Source organism: Pleurodeles waltl, chromosome 1_1, assembly GCF_031143425.1.
Source record: "Pleurodeles waltl isolate 20211129_DDA chromosome 1_1, aPleWal1.hap1.20221129, whole genome shotgun sequence".
NCBI classification, from domain to species: Eukaryota; Metazoa; Chordata; class Amphibia; order Caudata; family Salamandridae; genus Pleurodeles; species Pleurodeles waltl.
In genome coordinates, this window is record NC_090436.1 from 431,862,760 (window position 1) to 431,879,847 (window position 17,088).

At 45.8% G+C, this 17,088-nt stretch overlaps 1 protein-coding gene across 2 annotated transcripts in view; it reads right to left on the reverse strand.

Annotated features, from left to right (window-relative positions):
- The window catches only part of PTCD2 (pentatricopeptide repeat domain 2), a 256,012-nt gene that overhangs the window by 170,456 nt on the left and 68,468 nt on the right, over nt 1-17,088 (reverse strand). For both annotated transcript variants that reach the window (XM_069224151.1, XM_069224144.1), the window contains exon 3: nt 2,950-3,079. In XM_069224151.1, coding sequence (XP_069080252.1) covers nt 2,950-3,079 — 130 coding nt within the window. The remainder of the gene's footprint in view (nt 1-2,949; nt 3,080-17,088) is intronic.

Below are 17,088 nucleotides of genomic sequence, written 5' to 3' on the forward strand. Positions count from 1 at the left end.
ACTTATTTGGGGGAGTTAATTTGTTAAAGGAATTCTTTTTCAAATGAGGAAATGCTTATTGTGAGATGCTGGACTATACTGCTCTGCCACAAAAAGATAAAAACATAATTAAGGTGTTGAGAGTCTACAGCTGCAAAATAAAAATAAAACTTTAATTTGTTGAATAATACATTGTGTCTGTAGGAGAGAGAAAGTGCAGCTGAATTATGTCACTAATTGGAATTAGGACGTTCAGGTTTTTCTTTCATAGACAGAATTTTGCTTTAAGACAACCGTAAACATGTGCAGAGGGGTCCTGAAGATGATAAAATCCATATTGGGCAACTTTAGCAACACAAAAGGATGACGGACAGAGTGCTGAAACTTTTCAACCACTCACCCCCAGTCACAGCTCTGGGTTTAATCCATCGTTCGGGCTGGACTGTTCCCACTGGAGCAGGGTCAAGACTGATTTGCATATGGCTGGGTCCAAACTGGAATGGCATGGCAAGCAAAAAAACTGATGGATTAAACCCAGATCTGTGACTGGGGGTCAATGCTTGATTTGCTCTGCATTCCGTCCATCATCTATTGTTTTTGCATTTGTCATCCCAAGTGGGAAGGGTATGCCCAGACGTGAGTCACGTGCTTTCCATGCCACCAGATTCAAGCTAGCCTGGCTGATGAAGGGTGATACCCTGAAACCAGTCCCATGATGCTTGTTTCTGGTCCAGGGAAGACCTGGCCTGGCAGTTCCGGCTGGACTGTTCCCATTGGGTCCAAACTGGAATGGCATGGCAAGCAAAAAAACAGACGGATCTGGGTCTGTGGGTGAATGCTTGATTTGCTCTGCATTCCGTCCATCATCTGTTTTTGCATTTTTTTTTTCTGGCAATAGTTCCATTGAATGTGCTGCAGGCAGTCTACTTTGAAGTATAATCAGCTCAGGGGACAGCTTTCTCTTAAGTCATCCTGTCAGAAAGTACCACTTCCTTTATACCCAGGACTTCTTTGTTTGCATATCTGGAAGCAATGCAACAACTTCAGCAGCAGAGTCATTCAAATTCATGTCACCCAGGATACTGGCATAAAGGCACAGTTAATTTGGACAAGAAAGTGCCAATTTTGTCATTTCCCCAATTGTAACTTAAAATGTGACTTCACCATCAAAGAGTATTTTAAATAAAAATTCATGTGAACGCAAACATCATTTCCCTATCTGCTCCTAATCCAAAGTTAGCATTTATTAAATGTAATAAGGTAGCCCAATTTTAGTCTATAAAAGGGATAGCCTTACAATAGTGAAAAACTACTTTACGAGTTAGTCACTGTCAGGGCATGCGAAACATAAACCCATATGCCTTACTTTTAAATACCTTGCACCCTGCCTTACAAGTTTTAGGGCCTACCCTACAAGTTTAGGCCTGGCAAAAAGGTTTATTTTGCCAGGGCGAAATGGCAGTTTAAAAATGCATTATAGGCTGCAGTGACAGGCCAGAGACTTGTTTTAAAAAAAGGCTACTTCAGTGGGTGACATAATGAGTGCTATGGCATTTCATTTACAGGCCCTAGGTACATGCAGCACAATGTAATAGGGACATACAAGTACATTAAATATACCAGATGTGGGCCAATCTTACCATGTTTAACATGTTTGAAGGAGGGGCCACACACACGTTGCCACTGGTTAGCAGGGAAAAAGTGCGCAGAATCCTAAACACCACAAAAATGGTTCAATAAAGGTAAGGCAAACATCTGGGGTCACCCTGCAGAACGGCCCAGGCCCAATATTTTTCAATACTGTCTTTGTGAATTTCCACCCTATCATTCAGAAGTGCAAGCTGATGAACCCATGAGACTAAATCTAGAGAACTGCAGTAAGTTGCTCAGAGTCCCATCACCTTTTGTCAATAAACACAGGATTCCTAAATATAGAATTTGTTTTTGATGAAGGGCTAGAGCTACAAACATGATGGTGCAGAACATGCTTTGATTATTCCACTACTTGGCTCTGTCTAATGTGAATGAAATATCTCCTGCCAACCATTGACTAATCTCTGTTTTTTCCTGACAAAATATCTATCTGTGGTGATCACTCAACATTCAGCTCACTTAAAAAAAAAAAAATCACACCCTTCTCAGAGATTTCCTCTTCGTTATTGCAACCATGTAGAGAAAATAAGACATCAATCTTCAACATCCAGGAAATTCTACTATTAGCCTTGAGGGAAAGGTAACCAAATGGCTTCCCTGGTCTTTGGCCATAAAAATCACACCATGTAAACATAGCCTTCTTTATGTCCCGCTTTACCAATGTCACCTGTAGTGGCATTCAAAAATCGTCTCTCTATCTCTAATCCACTTTTACATCACCATGTTTTTCTTTTGCAAATATCTTCAAGGGCTAAGACTTGGGCAATCATGTGTGACACACTAATTCACATTGAACTCTCCAATAATCTCGACAAACGCCTAAAGGCCTTGAATATCTCGATAGTGTCTAATCTGGTTGCAGCATAAAGTTCTTTGGCTTACCTCCCCAAAGACGAACATTCATCTTTTTTGTCCAGGTCATCTACATTTCTTCATATAGGACTGGTGTCTTTCCATTGGTCCCTATCAACTCTTTCCCAAACAGCACGCTATTTGAGTGCAGGTCTCAATGTTAATTTTTCAATTACTCCTCAAGTGAACAGTCTCACCACAAAAAGTTTGTTAACAGATCACGCAAGCTCAAGGCACCTCCTGTTCAAATTGCGTCCATCCTCAAACTCTTCTTTCACAACAGACATTTAGATTGCTTCACTGCTGATAATGGCATGTTGAGTTCACCTTATATAATTTCATATATCTCAGCTGATTATGCTTGTAACCAACCCCTTTTGTAACCTTACTCTTTAAGTTATATCACGCTACATTTGGCTTGCTACATACATCCAATTAAAGAAAGTAAATCGAATTACAGTGTACCTGTAAATAACAGTTTTCGCCAATTCTACATCAGCAGCTGTCTGACACAAATGGAGAAACTTTTTGAGCTCTTCTTTGTGGACAAGTTCATTTTCCTTTAACTTGTCTTCAATTCTCTTAAAGTATAGATCTGAAAGAGGAAAAGAACAATTTATTAGCTGTGCTATGCAAACAATTTTCAACTCTGCCCACTGAAATTATCAGTGGTGTAGCAAATCTGCAATTGACGCTAATGCAAGCACATAAAATGGGTCCTCCTGACCCTGGATGCTTGGTGAAGGAGCAACAAAAAAGGAAAGTTATCTGACCTGGATAGGTCCTCCGCTGCTCAACCCACCAAGCCAGTAATTAGCATATATCTTACAAAATACAATAGGTTTAATTAAGGAGCTAAAGCATTATACAGAAATACTTAACCTCTGATTTTATTAATTGATCCTTTTTTTCCAAACCACCTTTCAATAAACGACACAAGACATGATTCTCCTAAGGTACACTAATAAAATCATCCTATCACAATGAGACAATCTATATAATGAAGACGAATCTTCCATATTAACAGTAATACTCAGTTTCAGAAGGTTTCTTTTACGCTGATATAAAAGGACCATTATTCCACAGTGCAGCTGATTCTCACAAGGTACAGCCAATACATGTTTCGCAGCTATAGTGCCACATCCTTGGGGTGATAGACTTTATATTGCACTTTCTTCTTTCATTTAACCCCTTCTGTGCCCAGGACGTAATGGTTACGTCCTGAGGCACAGTGCTGCTGTGCCCAGGACGTAACCATTACGTCCTGTGCACAGAGCCCAGAGGGAGCGCTCTCGCTCCCTCTGTGGGGTTCCCCCCCACCCCCCCCAAGTCAGGGATGGAAGGGGAAGCCCTTCCCCTCCCACCCCAACCTCCCCCCAACCCCCCCTGTGACGTCAGCGCGCGAGCGCGCGCTGATTAGTCACAGGGTCTCCCCCATCGCGCTGGAAGCAGAGCTTTTGCATTTCTTTTTCAATCCCATGGGGGAGGCCCCGAGAGGCTTCAAAGGGAAGGAAATGTATTTCCTTCCCTTTGAAGTCTCTCACAGGTTTCAAAAGCCGGATTGCTTGCAATCCGGCTTTTGAAACCCCACTAGACACCAGGGATTTTTTTTTTTTCTTGAAATTGGCAAAAGGGAGCGACCCCTTGGGCAAGGGTCGCTCCCAGGGGGGCATTTTTTTAGGAAGGCCTTTTCTGCCCCCCCTGGGGGCAGATTGGCCTATTATTAGGCCGATCTGCCCCCAGGGGGGGCAGAAACCTCTAGGCACCAGGGACCATTTTTTTTGTTTTTTCTGTGATGAATTCTTTTTTTTTAGGTGGGGAGCGATCCCTTAGGCAAGGGTCGCTCCCCTACGGGGCAATATATATTTAGGCCATTTCTGCCCCCCTTGGGGGCAGATTGGCCTATTTTGATAAGGCCAATCTGCCCCCAAGGGGGGCAGAAACCATTAGACACCAGGGAGTTTGTTTTTGCGCGCGAATGTCACGCAACAAAGCGACCCCATTGGCAAGGGTCGCTCCCAGGGGGGGCAATTTTTTGGGAAGGCCTTTTCTGCCCCCCCTGGGGGCAGATCGGCCTATTATTAGGCCGATCTGCCCCCATGGGGGGAAGAAACCTCTAGGCGCCAGGGCAAATTTTTTTTTTGTGTTTTTTTTTTTTATTCTTTTTTTTTTTTTTTTAGAGATGGGGAGCGACCCATCAGGCAAGGGTCGCTCCCCTGGGGGGCAAATTGTATTTAGACCATTTCTGCCTCCCTGGGGGCAAATTTATTTTAGGCCATTTCTGCCCCCCCGGGGGACAGATCGGCCTATTATTAGGCCGAACTGACCCCGGGGGGGGGGGGCAGAACACTCTAGGCGCCAGGGCAATTTTTTTTTTGTGTTTTTTTTTGTTGTTGTTTCTTTTTTTAGAGATGGGGAGCGACCCATCAGGCAAAAGTCGCTCCTCTGGGGGACAAATTGTATTTAGGCCATTTCTGCCCCCCTTGGGGCAGATTGGCCAATTTTAGGTCAACCTGCCCCCAAGGGGGCAGAAACCACTAGGCACCGGGGATTTGTTTTTTGGCGCCAATGTCACACAGGGGGAGCGACCCCGTAGGCAAGGGTCGCTCCCGGGGGGGGTGGGTGTTGGGGGGCAAATTTATTTTAGGCCATTTCTGCCCCCCCGGGGGGGGGGGGGGCAGAAACCTCTAGGCGCCAGGGGAATTTTTCTTTTTTTTCTTTTTTTTTCTGTTTTTTTTTTTGAGATGGGGAGCGACCCATCAGGCAAAAGTCGCTCCCCTGGGGGACAAATTGTATTTAGGCCATTTCTGCCCCCCTTGGGGGCAGATTGGCTGAGTTTAGGTCAACCACTAGGCACCGGGGATTTGTTTTTTGGTGCCAATGTCACGCAGGGGGAGCGACCCCGTAGGCAAGGGTCGCTCCCGGCGGGGGAGGGTGGGGGTTGGGGGGGCAAATTTATTTTAGGGCATTTCTGCCCCCCCCCCCCCCCCCCCCTGGGGCCGGCTGAGCTACAGGCCAAACACCACAGGTAGGCACCTTGCAAAAAACACCTCTGTTTTCTGTGAAAAAATATGTTGTGTCCACGTTGTGTTTTGGGCCATTTCCTTTTGTGGGCGCTAGGCCTACCCACAGAAGTGATGTACCATTTTTATCGAGAGACTTAGGGGAACGCTGGGTGGAAGGAAATTTGTGGCTCCTCTCAGATTCCAGAACTTTCTGTCACCGAAATGAGAGGAAAAAGTGTTTTTTGGGCCAAATTTTGATGTTTGCAAAGGATTCTGGGTAACATAACCTGGTCAGAGCCCCGCAAGTCACCCCATCTTGGATTCCCCTGGGTTTCTAGTTTTCAAAAATGCACTGGTTTGCTAGGTTTCCTCAAGTGTCGGCTGAGCTACAGGCCAAAATCCACAGGTAGGCACTGCTTTTTATAAAAAAATTTGATGTGTCCACGTTGTGTTTTGGGCCCTTTCCTTTCGTGGGCGCTAGTCCTACCCACACAAGTGAGGTATCATTTTTATCGGGAGACTTGGGGGAACGCTGGGTAGAAGGAAATTTGTGGCTCCTCTCAGATTCCAGAACTTTCTGCCACAGAAATGTGAGTAACATGTGTATTTTTAGCCAAATTTTGAGGTTTGCAAAGGATTCTGGGTAACAGAACCTGGTCCGAGCCCTGCAAGTCACCCCTCCTTGGATTCCCCTAGGTCTCTAGTTTTCAGAAATGCACAGGTTTGGTAGGTTTCCCTAGGTGCCGGCTGAGCTAGAGGCCAAAATCTACAGGTAGGCACTTCGCAAAAAACACCTCTGTTTTTTTCCAAAATTTAGGATGTGTCCACGTTGCGCTTTGGGGTGTTTCCTGTCGCCGGCGCTAGGCCTACCCACGCAAGTGAGGTATCATTTTTATCGGGAGACTTGGGGGAACGCTGGGTGGAAGGAAATTTGTAGCTCCTCTCAAATTCCAGAACTTTCTGCCACAGAAATGTGAGGGACATGTGTTTTTTTAGCCAAATTTTGAGGTTTGCAAAGGATTCTGGGTAACAGAACCTGGTCCGAGCCCCGCAAGTCACCCCTCCTTGGATTCCCCTAGGTCTCTAGTTTTCAGAAATGCACAGGTTTGGTAGGTTTCCCTAGGTGCCGGCTGAGCTAGAGGCCAAAATCTACAGGTAGGCACTTCGCAAAAAACACCTCTGTTTTTTTCCAAAATTTAGGATGTGTCCACGTTGCGCTTTGGGGTGTTTCCTGTCGCCGGCGCTAGGCCTACCCACGCAAGTGAGGTATCATTTTTATCGGGAGACTTGGGGGAACGCTGAGTGGAAGGAAATTTGTAGCTCCTCTCAGATTCCAGAACTTTCTGCCACAGAAATGTGAGGGACATGTGTTTTTTTAGCCAAATTTTGAAGTTTGCAAAGGATTCTGGGTAACAGAACCTGGTCCGAGCCACACAAGTCACCCCTCCTTGGATTTCCCTAGGTCTCTAGTTTTCAGAAATGTACAGGTTTGGTAGGTTTCCCTAGGTGGCGGCTGAGCTAGAGGCCAAAATCTACAGGTAGTCACTTTGCTAAAAACAGCTCTGTTTTCTGTGATGTGTCCACGTTGTGTTTTGGGGCATATCCTGTTGCGGGCGCTAGGCCTACCCACACAAGTGAGGTATCATTTTTATCGGGAGACGTGGGGGAACGCTGGGTGGAAGGAAATTTGTGGCTCCTCTCAGATTCCAGAACTTTCTGCCACAGAAATGTGAGGAACATGTGTTTTTTTAGCCAAATTTTGAGGTTTGCAAAGGATTCTGGGTAACAGAACCTGGTCCGAGCCACACAAGTCACCCCTCCTTGGATTCCCCTAGGTCTCTAGTTTTCAGAAATGCACAGGTTTGGTAGGTTTCCCTAGGTGCCGGCTGAGCTAGAGGCCAAAATCTACAGGTAGTCACTTTGCTAAAAACAGCTCTGTTTTCTGTGATATGTCCACGTTGTGTTTTGGGGCATATCCTGTCGCGGGTGCTAGGCCTACCCACACAAGTGAGGTATCATTTTTATCGGGAGACGTGGGGGAACGCTGGGTGGAAGGAAATTTGTGGCTCCTCTCAGATTCCAGAACTTTCTGCCACAGAAATGTGAGGAACATGTGTTTTTTTAGCCAAATTTTGAGGTTTGCAAAGGATTCTGGGTAACAGAACCTGGTCCGAGCCCCGCAAGTCACCCCTCCTTGGATTCCCCTAGGTCTCTAGTTTTCAGAAATGCACAGGTTTGGTAGGTTTCCCTAGGTGGCGGCTGAGCTAGAGGCCAAAATCTACAGGTAGTCACTTTGCTAAAAACAGCTCTGTTTTCTGTGATATGTCCACGTTGTGTTTTGGGGCATATCCTGTCGCGGGCGCTAGGCCTACCCACACAAGTGAGGTATCATTTTTATCGGGAGACGTGGGGGAACGCTGGGTGGAAGGAAATTTGTGGCTCCTCTCAGATTCCAGAACTTTCTGCCACAGAAATGTGAGGAACATGTGTTTTTTTAGCCAAATTTTGAGATTTGCAAAGGATTCTGGGTAACAGAACCTGGTCCGAGCCCCGCAAGTCACCCCTCCTTGGATTCCCCTAGGTCTCTAGTTTTCAGAAATGCACAGGTTTGGTAGGTTTCCCTAGGTGCCGGCTGAGCTAGAGGCCAAAATCTACAGGTAGTCACTTTGCTAAAAACAGCTCTGTTTTCTGTGATATGTCCACGTTGTGTTTTGGGGCATATCCTGTCGCGGGTGCTAGGCCTACCCACACAAGTGAGGTATCATTTTTATCGGGAGACGTGGGGGAACGCTGGGTGGAAGGAAATTTGTGGCTCCTCTCAGATTCCAGAACTTTCTGCCACAGAAATGTGAGGAACATGTGTTTTTTTAGCCAAATTTTTAGGTTTGCAAAGGATTCTGGGTAACAGAACCTGGTCCGAGCCCCGCAAGTCACCCCTCCTTGGATTCCCCTAGGTCTCTAGTTTTCAGAAATGCACAGGTTTGGTAGGTTTCCCTAGGTGGCGGCTGAGCTAGAGGCCAAAATCTACAGGTAGTCACTTTGCTAAAAACAGCTCTGTTTTCTGTGATATGTCCACGTTGTGTTTTGGGGCATATCCTGTCGCGGGCGCTAGGCCTACCCACACAAGTGAGGTATCATTTTTATCGGGAGACGTGGGGGAACGCTGGGTGGAAGGAAATTTGTGGCTCCTCTCAGATTCCAGAACTTTCTGCCACAGAAATGTGAGGAACATGTGTTTTTTTAGCCAAATTTTGAGATTTGCAAAGGATTCTGGGTAACAGAACCTGGTCCGAGCCCCGCAAGTCACCCCTCCTTGGATTCCCCTAGGTCTCTAGTTTTCAGAAATGCACAGGTTTGGTAGGTTTCCCTAGGTGCCGGCTGAGCTAGAGGCCAAAATCTACAGGTAGTCACTTTGCTAAAAACAGCTCTGTTTTCTGTGATATGTCCACGTTGTGTTTTGGGGCATATCCTGTCGCGGGCGCTAGGCCTACCCACACAAGTGAGGTATCATTTTTATCGGGAGACGTGGGGGAACGCTGGGTGGAAGGAAATTTGTGGCTCCTCTCAGATTCCAGAACTTTCTGCCACAGAAATGTGAGGAACATGTGTTTTTTTTGCCAAATTTTGAGATTTGCAAAGGATTCTGGGTAACAGAACCTGGTCCGAGCCCCGCAAGTCACCCCTCCTTGGATTCCCCTAGGTCTCTAGTTTTCAGAAATGCACAGGTTTGGTAGGTTTCCCTAGGTGGCGGCTGAGCTAGAGGCCAAAATCTACAGGTAGTCACTTTGCTAAAAACAGCTCTGTTTTCTGTGATATGTCCACGTTGTGTTTTGGGGCATATCCTGTCGCGGGCGCTAGGCCTACCCACACAAGTGAGGTATCATTTTTATCGGGAGACGTGGGGGAACGCTGGGTGGAAGGAAATTTGTGGCTCCTCTCAGATTCCAGAACTTTCTGCCACAGAAATGTGAGGAACATGTGTTTTTTTAGCCAAATTTTGAGGTTTGCAAAGGATTCTGGGTAACAGAACCTGGTCCGAGCCCCGCAAGTCACCCCTCCTTGGATTCCCCTAGGTCTCTAGTTTTCAGAAATGCACAGGTTTGGTAGGTTTCCCTAGGTGCCGGCTGAGCTAGAGGCCAAAATCTACAGGTAGGCACTTCGCAAAAAACACCTCTGTTTTTTTCCAAAATTTAGGATGTGTCCACGTTGCGCTTTGGGGTGTTTCCTGTCGCCGGCGCTAGGCCTACCCACGCAAGTGAGGTATCATTTTTATCGGGAGACTTGGGGGAACGCTGAGTGGAAGGAAATTTGTAGCTCCTCTCAGATTCCAGAACTTTCTGCCACAGAAATGTGAGGGACATGTGTTTTTTTAGCCAAATTTTGAAGTTTGCAAAGGATTCTGGGTAACAGAACCTGGTCCGAGCCACACAAGTCACCCCTCCTTGGATTTCCCTAGGTCTCTAGTTTTCAGAAATGTACAGGTTTGGTAGGTTTCCCTAGGTGGCGGCTGAGCTAGAGGCCAAAATCTACAGGTAGTCACTTTGCTAAAAACAGCTCTGTTTTCTGTGATGTGTCCACGTTGTGTTTTGGGGCATATCCTGTTGCGGGCGCTAGGCCTACCCACACAAGTGAGGTATCATTTTTATCGGGAGACGTGGGGGAACGCTGGGTGGAAGGAAATTTGTGGCTCCTCTCAGATTCCAGAACTTTCTGCCACAGAAATGTGAGGAACATGTGTTTTTTTAGCCAAATTTTGAGGTTTGCAAAGGATTCTGGGTAACAGAACCTGGTCCGAGCCACACAAGTCACCCCTCCTTGGATTCCCCTAGGTCTCTAGTTTTCAGAAATGCACAGGTTTGGTAGGTTTCCCTAGGTGCCGGCTGAGCTAGAGGCCAAAATCTACAGGTAGTCACTTTGCTAAAAACAGCTCTGTTTTCTGTGATATGTCCACGTTGTGTTTTGGGGCATATCCTGTCGCGGGTGCTAGGCCTACCCACACAAGTGAGGTATCATTTTTATCGGGAGACGTGGGGGAACGCTGGGTGGAAGGAAATTTGTGGCTCCTCTCAGATTCCAGAACTTTCTGCCACAGAAATGTGAGGAACATGTGTTTTTTTAGCCAAATTTTGAGGTTTGCAAAGGATTCTGGGTAACAGAACCTGGTCCGAGCCCCGCAAGTCACCCCTCCTTGGATTCCCCTAGGTCTCTAGTTTTCAGAAATGCACAGGTTTGGTAGGTTTCCCTAGGTGGCGGCTGAGCTAGAGGCCAAAATCTACAGGTAGTCACTTTGCTAAAAACAGCTCTGTTTTCTGTGATATGTCCACGTTGTGTTTTGGGGCATATCCTGTCGCGGGCGCTAGGCCTACCCACACAAGTGAGGTATCATTTTTATCGGGAGACGTGGGGGAACGCTGGGTGGAAGGAAATTTGTGGCTCCTCTCAGATTCCAGAACTTTCTGCCACAGAAATGTGAGGAACATGTGTTTTTTTAGCCAAATTTTGAGATTTGCAAAGGATTCTGGGTAACAGAACCTGGTCCGAGCCCCGCAAGTCACCCCTCCTTGGATTCCCCTAGGTCTCTAGTTTTCAGAAATGCACAGGTTTGGTAGGTTTCCCTAGGTGGCGGCTGAGCTAGAGGCCAAAATCTACAGGTAGTCACTTTGCTAAAAACAGCTCTGTTTTCTGTGATATGTCCACGTTGTGTTTTGGGGCATATCCTGTCGCGGGCGCTAGGCCTACCCACACAAGTGAGGTATCATTTTTATCGGGAGACGTGGGGGAACGCTGGGTGGAAGGAAATTTGTGGCTCCTCTCAGATTCCAGAACTTTCTGCCACAGAAATGTGAGGTACATGTGTTTTTTTAGCCAAATTTTGAGGTTTGCAAAGGATTCTGGGTAACAGAACCTGGTCCGAGCCACACAAGTCACCCCTCCTTGGATTCCCCTAGGTCTCTAGTTTTCAGAAATGCACAGGTTTGGTAGGTTTCCCTAGGTGCCGGCTGAGCTAGAGGCCAAAATCTACAGGTAGTCACTTTGCTAAAAACAGCTCTGTTTTCTGTGATATGTCCACGTTGTGTTTTGGGGCATATCCTGTCGCGGGTGCTAGGCCTACCCACACAAGTGAGGTATCATTTTTATCGGGAGACGTGGGGGAACGCTGGGTGGAAGGAAATTTGTGGCTCCTCTCAGATTCCAGAACTTTCTGCCACAGAAATGTGAGGAACATGTGTTTTTTTAGCCAAATTTTGAGGTTTGCAAAGGATTCTGGGTAACAGAACCTGGTCCGAGCCCCGCAAGTCACCCCTCCTTGGATTCCCCTAGGTCTCTAGTTTTCAGAAATGCACAGGTTTGGTAGGTTTCCCTAGGTGGCGGCTGAGCTAGAGGCCAAAATCTACAGGTAGTCACTTTGCTAAAAACAGCTCTGTTTTCTGTGATATGTCCACGTTGTGTTTTGGGGCATATCCTGTCGCGGGCGCTAGGCCTACCCACACAAGTGAGGTATCATTTTTATCGGGAGACGTGGGGGAACGCTGGGTGGAAGGAAATTTGTGGCTCCTCTCAGATTCCAGAACTTTCTGCCACAGAAATGTGAGGAACATGTGTTTTTTTTGCCAAATTTTGAGATTTGCAAAGGATTCTGGGTAACAGAACCTGGTCCGAGCCCCGCAAGTCACCCCTCCTTGGATTCCCCTAGGTCTCTAGTTTTCAGAAATGCACAGGTTTGGTAGGTTTCCCTAGGTGGCGGCTGAGCTAGAGGCCAAAATCTACAGGTAGTCACTTTGCTAAAAACAGCTCTGTTTTCTGTGATATGTCCACGTTGTGTTTTGGGGCATATCCTGTCGCGGGCGCTAGGCCTACCCACACAAGTGAGGTATCATTTTTATCGGGAGACGTGGGGGAACGCTGGGTGGAAGGAAATTTGTGGCTCCTCTCAGATTCCAGAACTTTCTGCCACAGAAATGTGAGGAACATGTGTTTTTTTAGCCAAATTTTGAGGTTTGCAAAGGATTCTGGGTAACAGAACCTGGTCCGAGCCCCGCAAGTCACCCCTCCTTGGATTCCCCTAGGTCTCTAGTTTTCAGAAATGCACAGGTTTAGTAGGTTTCCCTAGGTGGCGGCTGAGCTAGAGGCCAAAATCTACAGGTAGTCACTTTGCTAAAAACAGCTCTGTTTTCTGTGATATGTCCACGTTGTGTTTTGGGGCATATCCTGTCGCGGGCGCTAGGCCTACCCACACAAGTGAGGTATCATTTTTATCGGGAGACGTGGGGGAACGCTGGGTGGAAGGAAATTTGTGGCTCCTCTCAGATTCCAGAACTTTCTGCCACAGAAATGTGAGGAACATGTGTTTTTTTAGCCAAATTTTGAGATTTGCAAAGGATTCTGGGTAACAGAACCTGGTCCGAGCCCCGCAAGTCACCCCTCCTTGGATTCCCCTAGGTCTCTAGTTTTCAGAAATGTACAGGTTTGGTAGGTTTCCCTAGGTGGCGGCTGAGCTAGAGGCCAAAATCTACAGGTAGTCACTTTGCTAAAAACAGCTCTGTTTTCTGTGATATTTCCACGTTGTGTTTTGGGGCATATCCTGTCGCGTGCGCTAGGCCTACCCACACAAGTGAGGTATCATTTTTATCGGGAGACGTGGGGGAACGCTGGGTGGAAGGAAATTTGTGGCTCCTCTCAGATTCCAGAACTTTCTGCCACAGAAATGTGAGGAACATGTGTTTTTTTAGCCAAATTTTGAGGTTTGCAAAGGATTCTGGGTAACAGAACCTGGTTCGAGCCCCGCAAGTCACCCCTCCTTGGATTCCCCTAGGTCTCTAGTTTTCAGAAATGCACAGGTTTGGTAGGTTTCCCTAGGTGGCGGCTGAGCTAGAGGCCAAAATCTACAGGTAGTCACTTTGCTAAAAACAGCTCTGTTTTCTGTGATATGTCCACGTTGTGTTTTGGGGCATATCCTGTCGCGGGCGCTAGGCCTACCCACACAAGTGAGGTATCATTTTTAGCGGGAGACGTGGGGGAACGCTGGGTGGAAGGAAATTTGTGGCTCCTCTCAGATTCCAGAACTTTCTGCCACAGAAATGTGAGGAACATGTGTTTTTTTAGCCAAATTTTGAGGTTTGCAAAGGATTCTGGGTAACAGAACCTGGTCCGAGCCACACAAGTCACCCCTCCTTGGATTCCCCTAGGTCTCTAGTTTTCAGAAATGCACAGGTTTGGTAGGTTTCCCTAGGTGGCGGCTGAGCTAGAGGCCAAAATCTACAGGTAGTCACTTTGCTAAAAACAGCTCTGTTTTCTGTGATGTGTCCACGTTGTGTTTTGGGGCATATCCTGTCGCGGGTGCTAGGCCTACCCACACAAGTGAGGTATCATTTTTATCGGGAGACGTAGGGGAACGCTGGGTGGAAGGAAATTTGTGGCTCCTCTCAGATTCCAGAACTTTCTGCCACAGAAATGTGAGGAACATGTGTTTTTTTAGCCAAATTTTGAGGTTTGCAAAGGATTCTGGGTAACAGAACCTGGTCCGAGCCACACAAGTCACCCCTCCTTGGATTCCCCTAGGTCTCTAGTTTTCAGAAATGCACAGGTTTGGTAGGTTTCCCTAGGTGGCGGCTGAGCTAGAGGCCAAAATCTACAGGTAGTCACTTTGCTAAAAACAGCTCTGTTTTCTGTGATGTGTCCACGTTGTGTTTTGGGGCATATCCCGTCGCGGGTGCTAGGCCTACCCACACAAGTGAGGTACCATTTTTATCGGGAGACTTGGGGGAACATAGATTAGCAAAACAAGTACTATTGCCCCTTGTCTTTCTCTACATTTTTCCCTTCCAAATATAGGAGTGTGTGTAAAAAAGACATCTATTTGAGAAATTCCCTGTAATTCACGTGCTACTATGGTCACCCCGGAATTCAGAGATGTGCAAATAACCACTGCTCCTCAACATCTTATCTTGTGCCCTTTTTGGAAATGCAAAGGTTTTCTTGATAGCAATTTTTTACTCCTTATATTTCAGCAAATGAATTGCTGTATACCCGGTATAGAATGAAAACGCACTGCAGGGTGCAGCTCATTTATTGGCTCTGGGTTCCTCGGGTTCTTGATGAACCTACAAACCCTATATATCCCGGCAACCAGAGGAGTCCAGCAGACGTAACGGTATATTGCTTTCGATAATCTGACATTGCAGGGAAAAGTTACAGAGTAAAACGTAGAGAAAAATTTATGTTTTTTTCACCTCAATTTCAATATTTTTCTTTTTCAGCTGTTATTTTCTGTAGGAAACCCTTGTAGGATCTACACAAATGACCCCTTGCTGAATTCAGAATTTTGTCTACTTTTCAGAAATGTTTAGGTTTCTGGGATCCAGCATTGGTTTCATGACCATTCCTGTCACTGACTGGAAGGAGGCTGAAAGCACAAAAAATTGCACAAATGGGGTATGCCCCAGTAAAATGCCAAAATTGTGTTGAAAAATTGGGTTTTCTGATTCAAGTCTGCCTGTTCCTGAAAGCTGGGAAGCTGCTGAGTTTAGCACCGCAAACCCTTTGTTGATGCCATTTTCAGGGGAAAAACCACAAGCCTTCTTCTGCAGCCACTTTTTCCAATTTTTTTGAAAAAAACGAAATTTTCACTGTATTTTGGCCAATTTCTTGGCCTCCTTCAAGGGAACCCACAAAGTCTGGGTACCTCTAGAATCCCTAGGATGTTGGAAAAAAAGGACGCAAATTTGGCTTGGTTAGCTTATGTGGACAAAAAGTTATGAGGGCCTAAGCGCGAACTGCCCCAAATAGGCAAAAAAAGGCCCGGCACAGGAGGGGGAAAAGGCCTGGCAGCGAAGGGGTTAAAGCCTCCTAGCATAATTTCTCTTCAAAAACAGTTTTCTTCATATGGGTAATTTGTGTTAATGACAGTACAAAGATGGATACTTGTATAAATTATAATTATGATTCTTATCTGTCATCTCGAAATCTGTATCTTTTCTTTAAATAATGTGTATATCACTTGTTTTATATTGAATTAAATTTCAGCTCAGTATACCATCATGGTTCACTTTTGCAAAAAGCACCAGGTTACAGTAGGACAGTGGTCTTCAAACCTTTTAATGCCAAGCCCACCTTAGTGAACAAAAAAACAAACAAAAAAAATAATCGCCCCCCCCCTCCGAATTTGTCACAAGTATTCTTCTAAATTGGCAATATTTAAATATGTCTGAACGTACTGCAAAATAAGTCCGGAGACTGTTTTAAAAATGCAATCACATACATGATGCCAAACATACTATTCTGGTCGGGTGGGCCCCACTAACGTAAAAGTATCCACAGTGTGATTATTAGAAGTGGGGTTGGGGACTTTGAGGGGTATTTGAAGTCTCTTCCCTTTTGACACATACTTCCAGCTTGGATAAAAATGACAAAGCATGTTAGTGATGGCCATTAGAAGCGATTTACAATGATGGCCATTACAAAGCGATTTACTGCTGCTCACATTTGTGCAGCTTAAAACAAAGCCCCATAATGCTTCTTTTGACCAGAGCCTGGACCCCACCGACCCCTGGGATCACTCGAGGCCCCCAGTTTGAAGACCCCTGCCTTCGGAGAATCATGCCTTAAGCATGTTATGTTAAAAGGTTTTTGAATAAAAACGGATCAATTGATAAAATCGGAGTTTAACTATGTATATGTAATGCTTTAGCTCCATACTGAAACCTATTAAATTGAGTAGTAAATGATATTTGGGTCCCTCAGATCCCTGGGCCCCAATGCACAGTACTTCTTTCACTAATGATAGCTGCACCCTAGAAAATATTGTGTGGAGGGGAGCATTTTTTATGACCAACATACACCTATTCATTTTCTAACATACATTTAAACTCTTGCCTTCATAATTTCATAAGTCATAGTTGTCATTACGGGCTTCAGTATCTGTGGAGAACCAAGATTACTTATACAAACTCTGAAGTGAGAACACTGATGGAGGTCTGCAGGAGTGAAATGTAACTATTACAAGGACAGCTAATTTGTAAAACAACATTGTGAGTAATCGGGTTGTTGATTGACTGGGGTGTGAGCCCTGGTCAAGCGGCAACCACAATCCTTGTCAGGGCGAGACACAAGCCAACCCTCAATTAATCTGTGCTCATCTCTCTGGTAGTTTGGCACAGAGCAGTCAGACTTAACATAGAAGCAATGTGTAAAGTATTTGGGCAACTCTTCGAACAATAATAAAGTGAACACCACCACACAAAAAGGCACACCAAGTTAGAAAATTAGAACTTTCTTTAATAAATAAAACAGGACAAAAACAACAACATCCAATCAGTAGAACCGTAGAAATTCAGTTTTATAGATTTTAGTGACAATAGCACCAAAAAGCACAAAACTCCAACTCTAGATATCTAGTTATGCTGGACCAGGACAAAGTCACATGTTCAGGCCGACTGCAAAGGAGCACGGGCCGTATAAAGGGACCCAGTTAGATCTGCTGAACAAAGTATCATAAATCCTGGTTTGCAGACCACTGTGAGGATATGCGAAGATGTGTTGCATAGCCGTGCGATACGTCAGTTCACAAAGGCAAGGAGGCTGCAGTGTGAGGTCCTGCTTT